The following is a 25,089-nucleotide window of genomic DNA, read 5'->3' as shown; positions in this document are numbered from 1 at the left end:
AGAGCAATTGCAGAAAGGAAACTGCAGATTTGTAGCCCCAAGATATTAATTTAATATTAAGACTATAAGACAAACCAGACTCATGCCTATACATATTTACCTATAATTTGCCAACTGGACATGGACTAGGGGAATATTTAATTATTAAGGGTTGTCTCAAGTAACATCTAAATTAAAAATTGCATCCTCAAGTAATTCATCACAAAGAGGCCAAAGACCTGTAAGAAAAGATTGTGTCTAAAATGCAATCAATGAAACTTACAGAACTACCAAACTAGAGAGGTTTCCAAAGGCATAGTCTGGTATGTAATGAATTTTATTCAGTGCCAATGTCATTGCCTGAAGTGCTGGTAAACTCCTAAAAGCTTGGACAGGAATTTCTGTCAAAGAATTATCGTCTAGCCACAGGTGTCTAAGGGAGACCAAGCCATTGAAGCAGTTGGGGGGCACATAGTTGATGTGGTTGGCATCCAGACGCCTAGGAAAAAAAGAAATAGAGAAAAGTGACTTCAAGAAAAGAACAGTGGCTTTGCACAATGGCTATCAGAAGTTATCACCAAGCACACAACCCCAAAGGATGGACATGGGTTCCCACATCCAGTTTTCATTTCCTGGAAATCCTTTCCATCTTGCTTGCAGCCTCACCCTTGAGACTCAAATCATGTTTACAAGTCTCCTTGTCAGCTCACTCTGAGCAGACAGCTCTCCTTTGGAACCATCAATTCACTGAGAGTACACACTGATCATTTTTGAGCGGAGTCTCTCTAAACACTGGGTATGAATTTGTTTCCTTTCCCAGTTATTTGAAAGTATGGAACAAAAAAGTGCAAGAAACTCATCCCCAGATTCTCTTTCAGAACATATAAATCATTGAGCTGCAAGATAATTTGGAATTCCGTATGCAAGACATATTGTTTATTCCAATGATTCTAATGAGAACTGAACTTCACATTTTTTAGTAGTGCAACATGATGATTTTTACATAGAGATTAGTGTTGCCAATGTGATGTTTTTATGTTGAAAAAGAAGTTACTAAATGCACTTCAGCTGCTGCAGAGCCAACAGAGGGAGCTCAATTGCAAGTCATACCTCTGAAGAATCTGCAGGTTTGCTCTCACACTTCTGTAAATAAGGATTAAATCTACTGAACCTTTTGTAGACGTGGTGATACAAATATAGCACCATTTATTCACTAGCTTTTGCTGTGTTTTGCTTTTTCACTGTGATTCTTTCAAGGAAAGATTTAAAAGTGTGATGCAGATTTCCGAAACTTTGTGAAACATCCAGTTGGGGATTTGTACTCCGATACATGTTTTCTACTTTTAATGCATTGCAGTGACTTGTACCTTTTTCAGAACATGAAAGCCATGCTCTGAAACTTTTTTTTGAAATGTGTAGGAAGGAGTAATTAAGTGAATGGTGAAGGAGAAATAAATTTAAATAGATGTTTGAAAATGCTACAGAGCAAACAGCCACACTCACGGTACAAAGCAGTAATTCTGTACAACCTAAATTCGGTCTGTTTGAGAGAAATGCAACACTCTTTGTGGTGGGCATAATAATCTCTTTATTTAAAGCTTCTTCCTCATTTAAAGTCATGTAAAACGTCAGGACCATTCTATCTCCTGCTCCATGCTGCTCCTACCTACTGCATGAGAACAAATAATGACTGCTAAGTCTCCGTTCCAGGCTAGCAAATAACTGAGACAAGGTCAGTTGGAACAAATTTATAAGGTTCAGTGTCAAAGCCCTTGTACAATTAAATTTTCAGTATAATAACTGACATGGCAGGCAGCAGAGAGAGAGCTTCCAAAATAACTCAAGGGTCTGTCAACAAATGGGTAAGGCTGGAAATGTTTAGAAATACTCACATTGTTCCTCCCCTGTTCCCCAGGCAAGAACCACGCTATGCCTGTGTTTTCAAATAAGGTATAATTTGAATGAGTAGATGAGGTTTCTTTGTGTTCAGTCAGAAGTACATTTCTTCCCTGGGTGATGCTGGTATGTAAACTAAGAAGTTACAGTTGCCTTAGTTTGACAGTTACACTGATTAAAGAATGGAGGCTTTATTCAAACTAAACGTGTTGCAGTGTTGCAGTTAACATCTTGTTCAATAGGAAGCCTGCATGTACGGCTCCGATGTCCCTGTTGACTCCACAGGAGTTACTCACAGGATGCCTGGCTGTGTGGCCAAGCCAACAGTCAGTTGTTTGAATGGGACCCTGTGGCTGAAATGGCAGTATTTCTGCTGTTGTCAGTGAGACCAGGATTTTTATCTTACCAATATTTTGTAGCAAATCAAGGAACTGATTCTTTTATAGCTGAAGTTTCCAAATAGAAAGCCACCACCGGCTACGTAAACAAAACACACAGCATAAAAAGAAAAACAAGACTGCTGTACTATAAATGAAATTCTAAATAGTTGAATTATTGTTTAGATAAAGCTTGGAAAAAATAAGAAAGCTGCAATGATTTGTGCTTCAGGTTCTGTAACTGGATTACATATCCTGCAAGTACTCATAAGAGGTACTGCCTCAAGTGCTCTTTTATTATCTAATCTTTTTTAAATTTCCAAGTACCATTTTCCCTCTTGCAGATATTAAAAGGTTTCTGTAGTGGTTATGCTTCCTGTCATACTGTAGGTAATGAACACTGATGTATAAAGCATTGATCAAAATCACCCTTTTCAGCCAATTGTTTTACATGTGTTGATCAAAGTTTTGGCACTTTCAGAACTAAACCCATTAACTCACAAGCATGACCCTATTTATAACTGAAAATATATAGATAACATGTGGTGAGTTTGAAAGCTGCTATTATATTCCAGAGAGGGCTAATTTAGGGAAACAGAAATACTTGATCTCTTCTGATAGGCAGCATGTAAATAAAGCAGCCACTATGAAATTCAACATGAGCTTACTTAAAATGTCTACACCTTTTAAAGCAAATGATTGAGCTATGTGGACTGTAACCCACTAGTGTTTCCTGTGACATAGCGTGAATGCTATGACCATGTTCACAATTTATGAAAAGATATTGTTCATATAGAATTGTAAACAGGATTCATTTACTGGTACAGGCAAAGGTAGATGTTTGAAAAAGATCCGATTTGCATTTTTTAATCAATTCAATATGAATGGATACTAAGTTTTATGCCAGTAGTAGGTTTCTAAGGGAATATATATTTTTTTCCTTTTTCTGCATCTTCTCTCAAAACCAACTACAACATGGGTGTATCTAGCAATCAAGAAATTCCTTAATGTCTTTTTAGAGTGTCTTGCTCATTCATTCAGGTTTAAATCAAATACTAAATATGGCATCAGGAAGGAGGTTTCTCCCAGGTCATCTCTCCCTCTGAAATAAACAGCTATTACATGGATTGTCTCTTCTTGCAATGGATGAGGGCCAGAATACACCGAAAGGTCTGGAGAAGAGGGAAACCCCAAAGACAGATAAAGAAGTCAAGAATAAAACGCTTCTTCTGACATTGAAGTAGGGGAGGTAAAACTAAATGAAAAGGGACTGTACGTAACAGGGAGGGGAGGCAGAGAAGTGAGAGCAAACAAGGACTGATTTTAGGCAGAGTGGATTAAAGAAGGTGTGCACTTGATGATCTCAGAGGTCTTTTCCAACCCGGTTGATTCTATGATTCCTCTTCTCCTGACCTGGTTCTACTATGCAGGGAGCCTCAGTCAAGTCTCGCCACAAAGTACAGAGCAATGAAAGGGTTGTGGACAGGCCCTGCCTGAGGAGGGTATCCCAGGCAGGAGAGGGCCACTTGCAGCCCCACCATCTTTGTTGGTGTGTGGGGACACAGACCCTTTCAAGGGTTTGTTCACAGGAGTTTGACTAAAGTCTCATTTAAGTAATGGCAAGTAACATCTAAACTGGCTCTGAAAAGTGGATGTAATGAAAATATAACCGGCTATTGTAAGCCATGTTTTTCAAACATGGTCTTTTATGCAGGATATCCCCTTCAGTCCACAGGGGAAAATGCTAGGACTATTGTAAAAAGCTTATTACAACACACCAGACCAGCAGTTCTCATAGCTCACTTCTACAGAACTGATACTCATACTGTGTGGCAACAGCAAAACCAAAAAAGACAAGTAATAAGTCACAGTCTACATGCACTTGTTTCTATCCCACTGCTCAGTTTTACATGAGGAGGTCTCTGCAGCTCTGGGAGTTTCAATCCTTAGTGTTTCTCCTAATCCAAATGTGCTGTCAGGTGTTTGGTAAACTTGTATTCAAGACGACGGTACAGGATGCCAGCGCACTGCATACAGCAAAACAGCCAACTGCAATGCTATGTTTGTACAAAGACTGGCTCTGATACTGGGTACCTTCAATCCCCACATGGGGGAAAAAGTGGGTGCTAACAGGGGTTGTCGGGTTATCCTAGGAATCTGACTGCAGACTCAGATCAGGACCCCACAGCTAGATGGGCATGTTTGGTGAGGCTGGAAACACTCACAGGTCCTCAGCCAACTGGCTTGGAGTGACCTCTCCAAGCGTCCCAAGGAAGTAGGCTGTATGCACAGCACCTCCTGGGGACATTCCCAGGGGCATGCGAACTGCCAGATGGACCCAAGGAACAGTTCAGGCAATTGCTGGTTGGCACAGGTCAAAAGTGTGCCAAGGACCCTGTTACCAGCGCAACAGGATGGATGGTCATGGCCAGAGCCTGGGAGCACTCTGAAGCATTGCTTGCTTTTCTAGGCTGGCTGTGACTACCACAGTATGCCACTACAGGGCACCCAGGAGGACCTCCTTGGGAATCTAGTGTAAGCCCCCTACTGCTAACTACTCCAACAGCAGCTTCTTGTCCTCCTTCCACGTGGTGTATGTCCTGGTGGTTTCAGCCATGCGAGATGATTTCTGGCTAGCATTTCTGAGGTTGAGAAATTTGTCTGTCTCTAAGACATACAATACAAACCCCCTTTTTTGAGATGAGTCATAAGACAGAAAAGTCAGATGCCTAGTATCTTCTACTGGATGCAAGAAAACATCACCCAGTGTCCTGGAATTGCTGATCTAATACAGTCTACTTACAACCCACTTTGAAAGCAACTGGCTGGTTGTGTTAGAGACTGCATCTAAAAAAAAAAAATAGTAGCAAAAGCATTTTAGGGAACCTTGCACCTCTACCTTCCTCCCCTTGATTATCAATCAAGAAAAGTGTCTGTGATTGAGAGGGGCGGTCTGACATTGTACTACTGCTTGATGTTTCAGTCACCCTTCAGTTGCCTAGATGATGAAGATGTGCAATAAAATGAGGAGACCACAACAGTGAGTTTTGAGACATCTTTGTATATGTGTACAGACACCTTCATAGGTACAAACAACCTTGATTTAAAATGTGGGAAATTCCTCCTCTGGGAGTTTGTGGGTACCTATTAAGGTACCAGGTTTCCTAAGAATCATGCCTTCTGTAGCCTTCATTATCATGGGGTGTGACATGGAAAACCACAACTAAGGTTCCTGTCTTTTCATGAAAACAGTTCTCTTGGGAGAATGTAATTTCATCAAAGTTGTTTGGTTTTTCAACTAAAAATTAGGATTATTAAGCATCAAACTGGAAAAAAATTGTTTCAAGTTAACACTTCTGGGGGGGAAAAAGCAGCTTTCTAATTTCAATCCTGAACTGGAAGCATTTCAGAATTCTGTGCCCTCAAAGTCTTCAACTCTTCATTCAGGTTAAGAATGGAAATTTCTCTTCAAATGTCAAACATTTGTGGGAGTAGAAAGATGACAAAAAATCAATTTGCTGATCTGTTCCAGCCAGGTAACTATTGAGGACATCTGAGATGTTTCTAGATAATATTTTGTGTAAAACTTTGTGTCACCATCAGGTGCTCTAAAAATACTGAAACATCTTAAAATAAAATTTAAGCAATCTACAAATTCTGTTATGAAATTCTAAAACATTTCATTGATGCTATTTTTTTGTTACTTGTAAAGTCCAATTAATGTGCTTACCTAAATTTCAACTTTGCAGGTTGTCAACAGAGAAAAGATGGTTTATTTTTTCCCACTATCAACTCTTCAAAGTGCTTTGGAAAACAGGCTATGTTGCATTCTGCCCTATTTTCTACAATTAAAGTAAAAGTCCTCTTAAATTTCACAGGAATGAAAGCAGGTCATACAGTAAATAATGCTTGCTTTTAAATGTCCTTGATGACTGGTTTGACATGAGCAGTGAGACATCACATGATCTGTTCTTTATTTTGACTATTTCTGTGTCTTACAGTGCAGCGGTAAAAGCTGCTTATTAACAATGATGTCAAAACAAGAAAGTAAACAGGAAATGAAGTTTTGTCTGTAGTATTCACTGCAAAGGGTTGTTACAATAGTCCCAATAAAAGATCTGCAACTTTTCAGATGCTAGTAATATAAAATTTATATTGAAATGTTCAGGAAAACAGTAAAAGAAATTACTGATATGTCACCAATCCCTGCTTGTTCAAAAATACTGAAATTATATGTCAGTTCTGGTACATAAGGGGTGTAATGACAAGATGATCACTCTAGAGAAACAAAGATACCTATTTAAACAAATACACGTATTAAATGAAAAAAATTGGACAGAAAATAAGCTATTAATTAAGAACAACACTTGACGAAAAAATCAATATACATATGTAAAAAGTTTTGGACTATATACTGATATTCAAAATCACTAAAAGGTTTCATGATTTAAACGCAGAATGGAGATACTGATGATGTGTGAAACGCAAAACCTAGAGATCAGCTGCTTATATTCTGTCCTAAAGAAATACACTTACTCAAGGTGAGTAATAGGGATGGCAGCATTCAAGTGACATTTCAAACCATGCTGCCAACTACTAAGTTGTAACACATCAGTGATCGTGTGTTCTTCCCTTTCAGTCATGGTATCTGCAAACTCTTTTGCGCTTGACAGAAATAAAAGCCATTTGAATTGTTAGGACTAGTAATCCAGATAATTTGTGTTCACACTAGGTTTCAGAGGAAAATTATAGCCTATATAAGAAGTTGAAGATATCCTTCTGCTCAAAACCACATCTCGAAATCAGCATGGTCTGGATACTTCCTTAAATCCTACTGCCACAAAGGGAATTGGAGTCCTATCCACACATTGTCCAAGCTCTGGTAGCTGAAGTCATTTACTGATCAAAGTAGAACATCTCTGGTTTTGACTACTGAACTACAAAGACTTTTATAGAACTGGAGAAGATTTTAACATCGTTTAATCTTATTTTTTTGTTTCAGTGAAAGAAAAAAATTGTTCATTTGTTTTGAGGAAACAATATAAAGGTTTTCTCATAGATTTTTGCTGTCAAAGGAAAGTTCACAAATCTTATGGGGTATTGATTAATTTTTCTGCCCATTTCTCATTTTACAGTATTTATTAGGTAATGTCTGCTGTCTGAAGAAGACTGATCTGTTCTAGAGGTATGTTCGAGCCTTAAGAAATGTATGAATATTTATCACTCAGACTTGTCATACCAGCAATATTAAAACTTGGACAATAAAGTGGAAAAAACTGTTGCTTGTTCCTGCAATACATCAGTTCTTATTCTCGATACCATAGGCCATTTAATATCAATTAATGAATCTATCAATATTGATACCTATACTGTCCTCTTTTAGCCTGGAACTAGATAATAAGGAGTGCATAACACCCAGAAATACCTTCTTGTGCAAAAATTTGGGATGATTTTGCATTATGAGGGAATGTGTAAAATTTGCATGTGCATATATATATATACACACACACACATATATTGTGCACACATGCATGATCACATATGTATACTTCCATACAAAGGATTTTAACATAATCCTTCACACTGATCAAGGTAGCAAGGCAGTTGCAATGGCTTGCCCCTCTGCATGACTGCCTTTCTTGAGTAAAACCACAAAGGGCAGAGATTTGAGTCCAGTCACTGGTTTTGTTTTTCACATCTATACTAACCTAAAGCAAAGGGTTAATGAGGCTTTCAGAAATCATGCCACCTGCATACTTAAACACAATAAATACAAGAAGTTGCTATCTTATAGAAACTGCTTTTGTGAAGGCTTTTAACCTCTTAATTAAAGTCTTGAAAAGACTCCTGCTATTTCAAAGGTTTCAAGAAAGAATTCCTATTGTAAATCAGAAACCAATACAAAACAACCTTGTGAACAGAAAATTCCTAGACTATACGAAACAAGAAATTGAATCTGTGCACACCTTTATCTGACAGGCACAACCCCTTTTAAGCAAACAAAAGAATAATAGTTTTCCTCAAAGAGGTCTCTTTCGCCAGTGATCGTTTTTCAGGTGATAGTAGTTTTTCTGTACAAACTCATATCACTCCATCTGGGGTCTGCTAGACAGCTGTTTAAATGCTTCTACTGACCATTCCTATTCTCTCTCTGTTTTAATTCAGTCACAAACTAACAGTCCTTTACATAGACTGCACAGACTGTGGTTTACTTCTTCAACTTCTTCACTCAAAGAAAAAAAATATTTACAACAAAGCCTGAGTGAAACTGTCATTTTGTTTAGAAACTGTACCAAAAACTCTTTCAGAGCAACAAAGGAACTCTTGTTGGCTTGGCTTATCTTGTTTTGGTTCAGAATGTGTATAGAGTGATGTGATCTCAGCAAGGTTTTTTTTGTTTGTTTAGCAGAAAGAAAACCTAGTATAGTCACTAGACCAGCATTTTCTCATGACTTTTCCAAAGATCAAAGGAAAGAACTGTAACCTCAAAAGTATACGGCTGAGATATTTGTGTCTGTGTCTGGTCAATAAAGAAAAAAGGCACTTGACCAAATAACAATTATAAGATAATTAATTCTTAGGGCTGTTTCACCTTTAGAAACCTTAACAAATGCTTATATATTATGGAGGTAAATTTTGTTCAAGACATAAGAACCTGGGAGCTAATACAGAATAATGTGTGTCTGTACAGTGGTAAGTTATACACAGGTGACATAATTTTGCTGAAAATCCAAAAATCCATTAATTTCATTCATTCTGTTCTCCAGAACTTGGCTGAACTGAATGTATGCAAAATATGTTAGCCTTCTTGTGGAACTTCTTTATACACACAAAAAAGAAGAGTATGTTCATCACAGTACAATTCCCAACCAACACATCTTAAATCTAACTAGACTGGTACAGATGCACCAGCTTTGTACAGATGCTCACTCTATCCTTGTCTTACTAGTGATGTTGGTGATCAGTGCACACTGTAGCAATATTTTCTGTAATAGCTATTTGAACTTAAAGACTGAATTCCCCATTTGCATCTTGGAACTTTTTAGGATAATAATTTTATTTGAGAGTAATTCTGTGACATTATAACGTGATCAACTAAGGCAGAGAGAAGAGGCAGCTGACATCTTCTTCTGACCAAAGAACTGCTTCTCTGTTTCCAATCACCCAGATATTTTATACTGCATATTCAAAATCAGTAGATCCTTTGGAAAATCTAGTATTTTTTTTATTTATCAGGTGACAATGCAAGTCTGTAGATAATTCAGAAACTAACTCTATTTACTGCATCCTGCATTGAGACAGCACAAGGGTCTTTGTGGTTTCAAAATGTGAATTGCAAGTGCAGCAGAAGGAACTCATGATACCCAATTGACTGAACAAGAACATGGCAGAGGAAGTTCAGTATAGATAGGTGTCAAGAGAGGCACTTAGGGAAAAGGCAATTCAAACTTTACAGGACAAGCTCTTGAGTAGCTACTAATATGCTAGAAAGAGGTCCTGCAGTTGTAATAAGTATGAAAATAACAACTTGGCATTCAGTAAAGGTTAAAAAATTTAAAAAACCAAAGTTTTGAGAGTTAGTAGGAAAGCAATCAAAAAAGCATCCATAATTGCCCTCTATAAATCCACGGTATGCAAGCACTTTAAACATTCTATGCAGGGCTTATCTCTCCTTCACTTCTCTCAGATCAAATACATGAGAACTGAAAGAAATTTCAGTAAAGTGACAAGGATTAACAGAGGAATGGAAGAGCTTCCACATGAGAAACAATCCTAACAGCCTATGCCTGAAAAATTGACTAATGGAGATACAACAGAGGTGTATAACTCTGGTGTACATCAATAGAGAACTACTGTTTCCACTTTCTTCTGCTGCTGCACTTAGAGAACATCAAATGTGGTGAAGATCCAAGGAAATAACAGGAGGTACTTCACCATGCTACACTGGCTAGCTGATCAGCAGACATGCTGCCACAAAAAATCATGAATGTTTCACTGGCTCAAAAAGCAACTCTACCAACTCATAAAAGAAAACTCTGAGGAGTTACCAAAGCCGCAATAGGCTCAGTGAGTGCAAATTTCTGGCAGCTGGGACAGTTTACCAAAGCAGTATTACTATATTCTTTGCTGGACTTTCTAGTTTTCCTTTAGTATCTGTTCTTGAAGGCTCGATGCTGGGCTAGCTCAGCTTTTAGCACAACCTGATACAACCATCCTTATATTACGGAGTAGAAGCATATCAGAAATAATTTCATTAATACCACAAAGCAGCCAATCTTCACTCCTGGTCTAGCAGTTTTGGCAGGAGTTCTGTTAAAACTGAAGCTCATGGACTGAGTCAGCACACACAGTCAAGAACTATAAATACAGAGACCTGCCAGAAGGACAGAGTATAATTAAGCATCTTCTAGCACACTTAGTTTCATGAGCTAATAGTGTTTTCCATACTGTTTAAAAAGAAAAAAATTACACCAAATGAAAAAAAACCAAGGGAGTTATTTGGGATTCTTTCTCTTCCCTGGCAAAGAATCTTAACAAGAAATCGTGTTCTTGACAAAAAGCATTGCAGGCCAAAGAGTGTCTTTTCAGACGGTGAGCCAGTTTATAATGCTGCAAAGAAGCTGCCAGTGTCATGAAATCAGTCACTTTTGATGCTTAATTGAGAGTACAATTCTCTTGAAAAGCAGCTCACAGAGAGTTAAAAGAAAAAGTTGATTCAGCACATTATTAAGTGATATTAACAGATAATTAATAGGTAACCATATATTACTGTTCATGCAAGGTTGCAAGTTGATTTATCAGGTATACTCACAGAGACTGCAGGCTGCGCAAGTTCTGGAGTGCTTCAGTAGGAACCTGGCGTAGCTGGTTATTCTGCAGCATCCTACATTTTGAGTAGCACAAAACCCAGAATCAACACAATAAAGACAATTTCTTTCTATTGCAAATTTTCTTCCAAGCTTACCTCTTTTGTAGTAGTTCTACTTTCAGATTACAAACAAAGGAAAGCTACACAAATACTCCAGTTCCCTGACCCTGTCAAAAGCCTGCTCTCTTCAAAGCAAAAATACCTGTAGCATATTCGCTTTGTTAACAGCTAGACAACAGCTTTGAGCAGAATTTTCAAAGCAACTGAGAAAGTTAAAAGAATAAATCCGATTTTCTTTCAACAGGGCTTAAGCTCCTAATTGCCTCCAGTGACTCCGAAATTTTCATTCTCATGTACCGATTTTGTTTTCCTTCTGAAGTGATTCTATTCTGATAAAGCTGTGAAGGACTGACTCTTGAAATCCTTACTCAGGAAAATGCTACTATGGCAAATGTAACTTTTAATTGTATGAGGAATTTATGATTTGGTCTGAAGAAAATTTGATCTCTATAAAAACTGCTTTATTTTTTTCAATGAAATAGATTTTCTCAAATTGAAGTTTGCTAGCAATGACCTGACAAAACTGCTTTCTGAAATATCACATCATTTAGCTTGCAAAGATTGAAAAATCACTTTTCATTCCTAAATAATCTTTTTCTCCCTTTGAATATGGTTTCATTCACACTATCTAATATCCTTGTTTGGACCAACTCCTACACATATAAAAGAATTCTATGTGGATAAATCTGAAGCAGTACATGCTGCCTTCAAAATGAGGCATACTCAGTGGGAGACTAGAAAAGAAATAATTTTTGGCAGATCTAAAGTTCCTTGGGCCAACAAGAGCTAGAGCTCACCAACTGAAAAGAAGATGGAATAGCAATCTCTTCATACTTCTTTTCCAGTTGTGTATTTTTTCAGTAGAGCTTTGTATACTCTTACAGTAGCATCAGGCTTGGCTTGACACTGGCTAGGAGGTTGGTGTTCTTGCTAATAATACAATTTCTGTGAATTTTACATAGGCAAAGATCCCCTCTAGTGTAAACACTGTGAGATGTGGCCTGCTAATAATTTTAGTAACTGTATGTACTGACTTATTACTCCAAATAATACAGAGTTTTGTAATATTTTTTTATAATTCAGCCAATAGTCATTACATTGTAAAGAGCAAGATATGAAATACAGACTGCATTGTAAATTACATTGTGTTCTACAATAATGTTTTTTATCCCCCCTGGCTCTCAAGAAAAGGAAAAGGCAATTTAATCCTAGTTTTGCGTGATCATGAAAAGTTCACTTGAAATCAGAACTTTGAGACAATTGAAGAAACTATTAACTGAACCAATTTTTACCTTTGATATTGTACAGAGACATCTACTTGATGAGCAAGTTGTTTTTAGAATGCCATTAATGTTTTCCAACCTTTGTTTAGGATATTTTCTATATGAAAAAACAAAGATTTAATGATGTTCATATGTATCTTCACTTCAACTGAATTGTTCAAAGTGAGCTGATCGAAATATGTAATTTACTTGATCAAAACTTCACTGGTTAATTAGTTCCCTGGAGTATTTAGGAAATCAGAAATATATCAAACAACACACAGTTTACTTACAGCACTTTAAGACTGAAAAGGCCAGCAAATGCTCCCTTAGGAATGTATGTCAAGCCATTTCCTGCAAGACGTCTGCAAAGTTTGAAAAAGGAAAGGAAAAAGAGTGAATACTTTTTTTTCCTCTTCATGTGGAATTAATTTGGTTGTTAAAAAGTGCAACACAGCTATGTTTGAGCAACCGATGCCAGAGACAGTAGTTTAAGAGCCTAGTTTTGTCATTAATACACTTTTTAAAGAAAAAAAAAGAGAATTCTTTAACTGCACAGTTGATCTACTGACAGATGGACTGCGGAGAAAAAGAACAATTTCATGGCAAATTGTCCTTATGGTTTAGAATGCACATTGAATGAATTCTTCATATTGTTTTTAGGGGTTAGAGCAATCCCAGCAACTGAAATACATACTAACAACAATTAGCATCATAAGATTTACAGACATGCACTTTGTGTAATTGTGCATGTATGATGTCCATCCACATTTAACTCATCTGCACTAATATAAAAATAGATCCACATAGTAATGACCACAGTTCATTTTAAAATAACTACACATAAAACTGGTGTACCAGTGGAATAATAGTTTTCCTGTGAGCAGTTGTGTAATAAGCTGGCAAAAAGTATTTGCTGAAATTTGCAGGGCTTTTTTCCCTACTTCTATTGCATCCTCCTCTCAGAATGCCTGAAAGTATTTTACAAATACCTCTGTAAAGCATGTTACTCTTACAAAAAAAGGCTGCATTCTGTAAGGTTTTCGTCCAGGAAAGGGATAATCTATTTGATACAAAATAATGGCATTTCCATGTTCTGGCCCTCAGGAAAGAACACAGGACTAGTTCCAGGAAATGCCTTAGGTACCAAGCTGCCAGAGAGGAACCTACAGGACTGAAGTAGAATCATAGAATCAGCCGAGTTGGAAAAGATTTCTGAGATCATCAAGTCCAACCCCTGATCCAACACCGGCATGGTTACTAGACCATGGCACTAAGTGCCACATCCAGCCTCATCTTAAAAACCTCCAGGGATGGAGAATCCACCACTTCCCTGGGCACCCCATTCCAATGCCTGATTACCCTCTCTGTGAAGAATTTCTTCCTAATATCCAACTTAAACCTTCCCTGGCAGAGCTTAAGACCATGCCCTCTTGTCTTACTGATAGCTGCCTGCTGTGAATATTTTTCAATTTGGAAAGACCTTTCACTAATTTTGCAGATGGTGATTAATTCTATCTTATATGGTATTTCTCTGCTAATGCAGCAGCAGATGATGCTCACCATGTACAGCCCTACATATTTCAGTAGAGGGTTACATTAAGTATATCCCAAATGCACGTATATCCTTGTAGTTCTCTCACAAAGCAAACTGACATTGTCAGAAAAGGCAGACACCTGGCAACAATTATTTTAGATGTAGTGATGCCGTCTGACCTTCGTTTACCATAGTAAATGCTTTCTCATGATGGCTATTTCACGATTTGCTGTGGAACAAATTCTGGAAAAGCACCTATCTATTCCCAAGATGTTTCTCAAAACCACTTCTGAACACTGGCACAATAGTAGCATCTTTCCAGCCCACTGGACTTCCCCAGCATTGTAGTATTCTGCAAAAATCAGGAAAAATTATTCATTTGCATAATTGTCTAATTCTTTCAATATTCTTGGATGAAATTTAGCAAATCAGTTCTTTAAGGCATGCTGCAAAGCTCATTAAGTTCAGGTTATTTGTTCCTGATAATTTTTAATGTCTTCCTTGCAGCATTTTCTATTCTCAGCTTTGGTATAGGGGAAAATGAATCCCTTTGTTGACATTGCATTATATATCAAGTATCTACCAGTGTCCATTTTTCTCCACCTCAGGGATTTTGTTTTCTATTAACCTAAATTATTTGAACGAAGCTTCCCAATATTTTTCTGAACTTTGGATATACTTTGGGTAGTAATTTTAGTCTGAATGGGTAAATATAATTTCCCTGAACAAATGAGAACAAATCTGTCTCTATAGTTGAGTATTTAGTTAATGATTGCGGAGAGCAGGAATGAAATAGTTTGTTTATAGCATTTATGTAACCAAATGTCTGGCTTTTATTATTTGAACAACTTTGAATTCCCATTTTTGAAAATTAATTCTTTTATTTCAAGCATTTCTGACATTATTTTACAAATGTCTTGTTATTTTAAAAATATCTCATTACATACATTCAGGCTTATATGTATCACATCTCTTTAATGAAAAAGTAATAAAAAAGGATCATATTTTCTGAGCTATATTATTTTAGATTTAGATTTTACTTGCAGTGCTTTGAATAATCTTGCAAATTAATGGAGGCTGGAAAAGTTTACAGAGAAGTGACACGTTTTCTTCAGTACCTGCCACAACTGGAGTCAAGATACTAGGATACCTTTAGCTTAGGAATTGGCTATGTTTTTATACTATTGCATACTTCTTCATAAGAGATGTGAGACACCCATAGAAAGCTCCAAAAATTATCAGAAACTATTTTTGTTTTCCTTTCGTTGTCTGAAAAGAAAAACTTCATCAGATTGAAGCAAATAAATACGAGGTTGTAACTGAGAACAGTCAACTATTTCCTTTATATTTCTAATACAATAATTTTTCTTTGACAACTAAAAAGAGCTTTATGTGTGGATGTTTTCTGCATCATGACAAGCCCTTCCTGGCACCAAACATCTCCTCATTACCTGATGGGAAGGAAGGTGAACTTGAAACACTAAAAAGTCTTCTCCGTACAGTTATAAAACCGTGGCCTTTAACAAAGCAAGCACCTTTCCACTGACTGTGGAAAGAACCTGTGGCAAATCTAACCCAGCTACTTCTCACTGTCTGCAGCAGACAGTGCTAGTACAATATGAGTAGTGGCTGCTTTTCTTCTTTGCCTAAGTAAAATCTAGTCCAGTAAATGCTGAACAAGCATTTGTGAAGCGTATTTCAAAATCTAGTAGTATCAAACCTATAGCCAGGGCATGAAAGGAAGGTAATTGTCTCCTTGAGAAAAAGTATATGTTTACACTGATTAATATTCATGTTGTGTTCTAACAGGATTAGCACAATGGAATTTTCTGGAACAAGTTACTGATCAACTCTTTCAAGGTGCTGAAATGCAGGAGAACAGTTGACACTCTGGATAGTGATCAGCTCAACGTATGATGGGAATAAACAGTGTGAAAGGAGACAAGCTCCACTGTTAAGAAGAGAAAATGCAGTGAAATCTCTTGTAATTCTATTTCAGAACAGATACAGTTAAGTAGAAATTCATTACACTCAAATTTCTAATAAATATATTGGATTCTTATTATTATCCCAGTAAATTATAATATGAATATCAAACTGACTCAATGTTGCTAGACTAGTGCCAGTGCATGTTCTTTCATATAGATTAGATTATATATCATTGCATCACTTGTGTTGCATTATACTTAATCAGTTCTCACATAGTGCAATATCCTATATAGAATGTAATGATGAGTGCAATATGAAATCATTCTTCAACTATGCAAAGATAGAGGGATTTCTACAAAAATAATTCTGTGAACTACTATCCTGCCTTGATGTCTCTTTGACTCTGCATTTTACTTCTGTTCACTAACTAGTTTGCTGATTTTACTTAAGGAATGTGAGCAAAGCCTGTACATGCTAAGAGAATGCTATCATGAATATGTTTATATATATGTGTGTGTAAAAATTTATATTTTTGAGTAGGTTAACATCAACAGAGTCACAATTCAGTCAGTTTTATATTTGCCTGTTTTCTTGGAAAACAGAGGTTCTATTTATAATTTGCTACATTGTATACTACAGCTAAAAAACTCTCCAGACAGAAAACTGAACAGGGGTCATATGGAAGAACCTAAAAACTGTTGAAAAAAAAAAATCTTTGCTTTTCTGAATAGAAATTGGAACTATATAAGGCCTGAGACAGTGAAAAACCGCAACAGATGGGACAGTTCTGCTGCTATGTGTTACCTTCCTGAATTTGGTGCTAAAACACTAGCATGTGATGTAGAAAATTCCATTAAAATTCATGTAATCATGACCGTGTCTTTTTTATCTTGTGTACAGATAAGAAACTCTCTTTTGTAATTTGAAACTTCTTTCTTAAAAGCCTGATCTGCCTCTCCAACTGCCATAATACTTCTGAATAACTGATAAAGATCCACGGTGAAATACCAGTCTCACTGATGTCTGTGGAAAAATTTGTGCTGACACAAGTAGAAATAGGACTCTCATTTGCATCCTACCACAGCATCATACTTGCCAGTACTTGTCTCTGAGGAGCTGCACCAATAGCACTACTACCAATCCTAAAACTATTATCCCAATTTCTAAGGAAGGAAATGGCTGCCTGGGGAGGAACATGGAAGTATAACAAGAAAACATAAATTTCCAAATCTTTTTCTAAAACAACTTGTTCTGGTATAAAAAACTGTCTTTGTTCAAGGAAGAATTACCAATCCTGAATCTTGCTTCAATTTTTTTTACTGAGAAACTATATCAAAGATACATAAACACATAACTACATATATATTTAGTCCACCTATATAAAAGTATAGCCACTATGTAATTTATATATTTCTATGACCATAATTTTCTTCGGCTTACATATACATCAATAAATAGGTAACATGAAATGTTCCTTCTTCTTACATTTAAAAAAGCTCTGACAAAATGGACATTCATCCAGCACTTACTCAAAGTCAACTAAAATTTTGAGATGAGTTTAATTTTATATTTATTAATGACTATTCTCAGACCAATGCAATAGGAATGCATGAATTAATGGGTGATTAATTACAGTGTTAATAACTAATGGGTGACATCAACATATATTCTAACATTTAAGAATTACTATGTTAGACTTGGAATTTAAATGTTAGTCTGTATTTCAATTATCTTTTTATATTTCAATCTGTTGCATTAATTAAAACTAATTATAGCAATATAAAAAGAAATGCAGGTCAAATGATATATTAAAAAATCTGATGCTCAGAGAGATCAAAGAAGAAAATGTAAAGATATTCTCCTTTCTTTAAAAAAGGGGAGAGGAGTGTGCAAGTCATAATTGTGCTGTATATGATATTTATTGCTACTTACAATTTAGTTGGAAATTCAAATATAACACAGTCTGCTCTTGCTTTAGGGCCTAATTGCCTTTTAAAATGCATGTGCCAAATTCTCATAGGGTGTAAACTGGAATAACTCCAACTGACCTAAAGCAGTTGGAATTAAATCAGCGTGTATTTGATCTTGAGCTGGCTTTGATAAAACAGATTTTTGCCAGTTAAGGATATGGTCTAAAACATGCTATTTCTTTCTCCATGTATAAAAGGCAGAGACTCTTTCTGCACCTGGCATGAGTGTGATCCAGTAAACGCTAGAGACAACTGATCTCTCCATTTGTGAAGCTGTCCCTAGCCAGCGCTAAAAACAAGATGGTTTGTTCTTCTACAGGACTCCCACAGGGCCCTTCTGCTCAACAGGTATCCAAGAAACTGCCTTCCAATTGCAGCAAGGCCAACTGTCTGGAGGGAGCCTAACATCAGCCAGGAAATCCCACACTGATTCCCAGCAGTGGACCCCATGGATACAACTAATAAAAGGCATTCCTTCTGTGTTTGGAGAATACTGTCACCAAATCACTACTCTCAGAACAACCTTAAAATTGTTAAAATTTCTTTCTCACTGTTTAAATGTTACAGCAAGATGGAGCATTAAATGGCGGATCATACATATCTCATTTCCTAAGCTGGGTCTTCCAAGTGTCATTTACACTTCTGATGCTGCTTTTCAGTTTATCCCAGTAGTGTCAGTATCACTGGAAAGGTTAGGAATTAATAACAATAATCATTAATAGCAGGAACTGGCTGAAGTGTACTGCAGTACAACACACCATGATCACACTGTCAATAATGAAAAATGTGTTAGCTGTTTAGTCATTTCAGTGTGACAGACAAAGAACACAAATAGTGTAGATCCGAGTTTTGAGGTTGCTGCTGTTATCCTGAGTGGTACAATGAGGCAGCACCAATGAATTACTGGAGAAGTTACTGCTACTCCTGCTTGGAAATTCAGAAAAACAACTTAGAAGTTGATTTTACTGTGCTTGTGAACCTGTTAGATATAAATGTCATATGGGCTGAATTCTTTAGCCATAATCCTAAGCAAGTGAAAAATTGACCCATGTAGGTACCAAAAGTGGTCACTGCACTGAAGTCAAGCAGTCTACAAACAGGCTGAACTTCCACTGATAAAAAAAGGAAATTATTTCTGCATACTTGCTACTGCAGCACACACAGAATGTGTAAGAATTAAATTAAAATCCCGCCTCAAGATCTATACATATATAGCATGCTTCACCTTAGTCTAATTAAGTATAATGTCACTATCTGTATTGATCGCAAAACACAAAATGCTCTTCCAATGACCCTGTTTGATGTTCTAAACTAGTTCTTAATGAATATTGCTGGATAATAAATTACAAGTTCCAGAAAGCACTTATAAGCTACAAGCCAAAAATAATCTTCAACAGATGCTCAATAAGAGTAACGCAGCAGTGCCTACAGGATTTCTTGGATATCAACCTAGAACATTTATTATTTCTGCTTTCATGCATATCTGACTCTTTTCACTTCTATTTTCTTCCTTCCCCATCGCCTCCCCTTCTTTATACCACAGATGCACAGCAGCTCCAGTGTCAAGGCTGCTCCATGCAATTTGCACTAACATTTCCAGAATAACTGTCTGTCAGCACAAGCTATTCAACAAGCAATGCAAGCAATTCTGATTTAGCATTTACTGTGTGTTGTTCTTTTTTTCTGTTTTTTGTTTTTGGTTTTTTTTTTTTTTTGTTCCTCATCTTGTCATTCTTGGTAAGACAGCAAAAAGGGCAGTTTGGAGGATGTCAGGCTGACACATCCACATGGGCGACTTCTTTGTCGTTACTCGCTTTGGTGGCATCAAAGGGACAGCAACAAAGGCAGTGACAGCTCCAGAACATGAGGGCCCTTTTTTGTGGGTGTGAAGGCTACAAGTTGCTAGTTCATACAGCAGGATCTTCTGTGCTTAGGTTTGTTCTTTCCTAAACTAAAACTCTGCAAGCAAACACTAGGGGAGAAAGCTATTGTCATTGTTTCCTGCTGATTAATTAGGTAAACATCTTCTTACTGTTTTTACCAGCGTACAGGTAATTTCAAGAAAACTGGTGCACATTCCTCTGTCAGGATTTAGAGTGCAGTTCTGTATTAAAGCAAAGTTGGGAAACTACAGTCCTGAGGCATCAACAAAGTTTGTTACAGCAACAGAATTTACAATGCACCAATTGCTGGGCTGGTGACAGGTACCTCTTTTACTGAAAAACACCACATACTGAACACAGTGCCATTGTCTGATCTACACGTATGCACACATGAAGTGAAGAAACCGAATTCATAATTTATAAGAAGAACTGAATTCACAACTTGTGTTAAATTTTGCACAGCTCTGATATAATCTATGGGATCATGCCATTTAGCAGTGAAAGTTCTTGAAGGTTTAGTCGATGGAGGTGACACAAGTCAATTTCCACCTGGAACAGCTCTGCTAAACCCTGCTGTGCAAGAACTGTAACACTGGTATTGAAGTGACGTTGGAATGTGGGGACAGTTTGAGACCAATAGATGACACTCTATTTTTACTTCAGTTCTGCAGCTGCAGGCATTTCTACTTTTTTTGTCTTGGAGGTTTTCAAATTTATGCAGCTTAATCTTTGGGAAAGATTGTAGTATTTAACCATATTGTACCAAGGCTGTTGAAGTAAATACAAGATTCCTCACTTGCTCAAAAAATTTTTGGACTATGGCTGCACCATTTTCATGTTTTACACCAGCTTACTTAACAGTAAAAAGTACAGAATTTGTTTTCAGTGCTAGTCACAATGTGCCTGCACCAGCACAAAAATAAAGACTGTACAGGACCCCCAGGGGCAAACGCTCTCAGTTTTCAAAGACCAGAGATCTCAGTCCCAGTGCTCAGAGTCTGTGGGGAAAAGAATACCTAATTCTCATTAACAGCTTTGAAAACCTCTTTGTAGGAAGAAAGAGCAAACAGAGAGAAGTGAAAGGGAAAAAATAAGTAAGATCAGATGGCAATGGATCATGCCTGGTAATGTAGGACTTCATTTATACAGAGGCCTCTTAACCAATTCTGCAGTGTAAAGGTATTTCAACATGAATAATGGTAATATTCACAGAATACATCTATTATATATTTTATCTGTAATTCTGCACTTCTATATTACAGTAAAATGTACTTTTAAAGGCACTTCTGCCTGACTTCCGTAATAATGCCAAGATCAATCTGAAAAACTTTGTAGATATATATTAAATTCCTTTTAAGATTATTTTAAAATAATCACATGGGTGTCCAAAAATGCTCTTGCACCTGTATGTAGATTGCAATTAATTTAGGGTGACTTCATTGCTTGATTTTGTGAAAAAGAAGTTATTTGGGACTGTCCTGCTCTGTAGTAAAGTAATTGTAATATAACAGTCTTTTGCTGTTGCTTTACTAAAACACTTATATTAAGTTCCTGAAAAACAGCAATTTACTAAAAATCACTTGGAGCTTTGCTTATCTGTGGAATGTTCCTGCATTTAAAATTAAAGTAAAAGCCTTATATATGTGCATGTGTGGGTGTCTGCACATATATTTATGCATATGTATGTGTATGTGGATATATATATAACTGGAGAGATTTTACAGTTAGGTCTGATTCAAATAGCTTTAAATTTTTATTGGCTTTCTTCCTCACTTTTGAGACATTAATTTATAAAATAAAACAGTTTCAGGCACTGCTTTGAAGTGTTACTAATCACAAAATGTTAGGCCTACGCTCAGATGTAGTAGACTAAAATTTTTAAGAGTCTCACCCTGGGTAAGTCTTTACATTTTTTAAAAACCTCTTTTCCATGTATTACTCTCATTCCCTGCTCTATTAGTAAAGGCATTCTACACATATTGTACAATGACATATGTCATATGTCTAGAAATAATCCTCATGAGACTGAATCTTGGACTTGGTCAGACTGATAAATATCTGCAGTTATTTTGAATTTATAATGAAGAATTTAACTTAATGGCATTGTACAAGTTCATGCAGAGCAACTTGCGGATAATCAAGCAGCTGAAGCATATTTCTTTCTTGGTGGGAGCTCCATCATACATGCTTTAAGAGAAAATTAGGCCTGAAAGGTCCAACATTTTCACAAATAAAAGATCTTGCTCAGAACTAAACTTTTTGGGAGTTAGAAAGTTCAATGTTTTCCAAAATTTTCGGAGAAATGTGCACCTCAGAAATACAGCATACTTTTAATATGTTGTACTTCAGTGATCATAGTCTTTGGTTAAGAATAAATATCAGGTATGATCATCAGATTTGCAAGAATGCTGTGTGCAGAGATGTCTAACCTTGATTGTAAATGTAGATCAGATTCAGCGTGGAAGTTCAGAACTGGCTGAACAGACCTGGCTTATATATCACTGCTTTGGAGGTGAAACAACTGGTCTAACTGTCTTAATAAAATCTTAGTTCTTTTGGGATAATGACTTATTAGTATGGCCAAACCAGGCATCCAGGATATAACATCTAAGCTGAAATTTAGGTGGATCATTCATTGGCTTTTATCAGATATTCGAACCAGATCTCTAATAGAGGTACTAGTAATACTTTTTTCAACACTAAAAAACCCTAAAAAATGCATTTTAAGCTCCTGCTGTTTTTGTATTTCGAAGAGCGGACAGACATTGCTAAAACGCATTTTAATTTTATGGAACATTGCTTTGGTAAAGATCTCATAAAATCTTATTTTAACAATGTCTGTGTTACGGGCCAAGTTATATTTTTCAATAGCACCTTTTAAGTGAGCCACATAAACAAAACACAGAATTCCCAGTTAAGCTAGAAAAAAACCATCATATGGCAATGCCTGGATGGGAAAAATAATTTTCATATGCACAATCACTGCTCAGAAATTAACACAGGGGAGCATGAGAACAACAATGGCTGTTACCCCCTACTTCAAAGTTGAATATCCAGTTCCCTTTCCATTGCCTATAATTTTTTTCCAAGTAATACTAGGCTGAATTGTACTGCATGTCTCTGAACACCAAAGAATCTCTCAGCACAACAAGAGGAGGTAATCAATTGCCTCACATCTCCAAAGGCTTCAGTTTTCCATGCTTATTTTAAAAGGGAATACAAACGGGAAGGGTTTCACAAAACAGCATTAAATTAATGAGAAATGGAAATTATTCGCTTGTGCAAAACAAATAGAAAGGCTGACTATGTATATGTAAAACAAAACACAGTAAAGACATAAACACCTTTCTGGTATTACCAGCAGTGAAGGACTGGCATTACTTGATTTGGAACAGAGGGTTCTAAGGATAAAGGGTTAATATTTCCAGCGGAAAAAGTAGGCCCAGCACAAGAAGAAGGTAAGAACACTTTCAAAGGTCTGGATCAGGAAGATGACACAGACTACAGAACAGCTTCTCAGGCACTGACTTAAGTCTTGCTATTTGAGTCATCTAACTTTGGACCATAAAATGAAACAGTGAAGGTAATTTGGCTTCATGTATTAGAATTTCCTTCCAGGAAAAGTCCAAACTTTTAATTCTTTTCTTTAATGACTAGAGACCAATCATTGGGTTGGATGGTTTTAATAGGGTTATTAAAATTGACAGGAAATTGGACAAGCAAGCATGAACACTATGCAGAAGTCCACAAGCAGGGGCTTTGTGGCACGATTCGCTTCATACACACTTGGTGTGTGACATCTCTCCCTGTTATGTTCATATCTGTTACAATATTCTAAAGTTGCACTAACAGCAAGAAAGATACTGACAATCAAAGAAATAAGTAAAGAAAGAGAGACTGAAAAGAAGTAAAGCTTTCTAAATACAAGTGCTGACTAATAAAAATAAGTCATGAAAGGAAAATCTGTTTGCAAATAGGGTATTCTCCAAAGTTAGCACTACAAAATGGTTTCAATATTTTATTTTTTTCATAGATGCATAGATGCCATCTGGAAAGACCAGCTGGCAAAATTCAAATAAGCATTAGCAAGGACACCAAAATTGTCACAGCAATACCCACCTAAATTGCAGAAGATTGTACACATTTCTGCAGACCTGTCTTTGCAAGAAAGGTAGCACGATGATTCTGCATTTCTTACATGGATTTTATGGTGTGTTAGCAGCTAAACATGCTATAAAACAGAAGACTTTCACTTTAAAACTTATAAACCATGTTTCATAAAAGGCTTTTAATCAACATTTAAAGGTACTCACACAAATACAGGCGCCAGCTTTTTTCCACAAGATCTATGGTGCACCAGTTATAGAGTTTCAATCACTCCTCAGAAACCTAAATTTTCTTTTAAGCCTGGGCCATTATAACTAGAGTCACTGCCAAATCCAGGTCTCATGAATGCACAATACTTTTCACTTTTGGTTAGTCACCATCACTTCAAGCGAGCATTCCTCTTTTGATGTTGTGCTTGATCAGCTAGTTTTTGTAATGTACTTTTTTCCCTCAGTGAACGTCCTAGATAGCGTAACTAAGCTTTTTGCAGGATCCCGCATTCTACAGTCAGCCTTCAGGGACATTAAGTTTAAAAGTAAGGAAAGAGTAATTAAAAGTGATTAGGACAAGAAGCCTCAATACTATGAAATGTGGACTCAATTGTCCTTGACACTGGCAGAATGAGGCAGCAGGTTTTGGTTTTGATTACAGCTTTACTTGTGATTTTAATAAACATGAGCCAGTATTCAAACTTTTAATATCCTGCTGCTTAACTATTTCCAAAAAGCAATCCAGCTCTTTTAAACAGCCCTTGTCTAAAAATTTTAATTTGTTTGGCTCTGTCTCTGCTTAGAGAAGTTGTAGCCTCATGGTAACTCTTTCATAAGTTCATTTCCAGAATCACAGCAATTGGGTTTTTTTCAACTAAGTGTTTCCGCATGTGTCAAAAGTATCAGGCTGACAGCTTTCCTGCACCATTTTATCTGGTTCCCACAGTAAGTATGAGAGACAAACACAGGAATGTGTCTAGTGCTGACTATGCCCATCAAGAATACAATGATACTTACAGCTCTTCCAGGAAGCGGAGATTGTGCACAGGGTTTGAGGGCAGCTTAGTAATGTTGTTCATACTGAGATCACTGTAGGGAAAAACAGACACAGATTTAATATGGCATGCCACAACTGTGGCATCCAGCTGTTCATTCCACACATTTTTAAGTACTACATTAACAAAAATCAGTTCCTCTGCCAGTACTGATGAATCATTATCTAGTTAGCAC

The 25,089-nt window shown here is 36.7% G+C and overlaps 1 protein-coding gene across 8 annotated transcripts in view; it reads right to left on the bottom strand.

The window, feature by feature from the left end:
• LGR5 (leucine rich repeat containing G protein-coupled receptor 5) overlaps positions 1 to 25,089 on the bottom strand; it is an 89,800-nt gene that overhangs the window by 24,968 nt on the left and 39,743 nt on the right. For all 8 annotated transcript variants that reach the window (XM_027680055.1, XM_027680057.1, XM_027680056.1 and 5 more), the window contains 4 exons: positions 24,877 to 24,948; positions 12,737 to 12,808; positions 11,065 to 11,136; positions 263 to 478 (listed from right to left, as the gene is read on the bottom strand). In XM_027680055.1, the coding sequence (XP_027535856.1) occupies positions 263 to 478; positions 11,065 to 11,136; positions 12,737 to 12,808; positions 24,877 to 24,948 (432 nt within the window). The remainder of the gene's footprint in view (positions 1 to 262; positions 479 to 11,064; positions 11,137 to 12,736; positions 12,809 to 24,876; positions 24,949 to 25,089) is intronic.

This window comes from Neopelma chrysocephalum, unplaced genomic scaffold, assembly GCF_003984885.1.
Source record: "Neopelma chrysocephalum unplaced genomic scaffold, ASM398488v2 Primary Assembly neopelma1_59, whole genome shotgun sequence".
Lineage (NCBI taxonomy): Eukaryota > Metazoa > Chordata > Aves > Passeriformes > Pipridae > Neopelma > Neopelma chrysocephalum.
The sequence above is the reverse complement of the archived record's forward strand: the minus strand, read 5'-3'. Positions and strand labels throughout refer to the sequence as shown.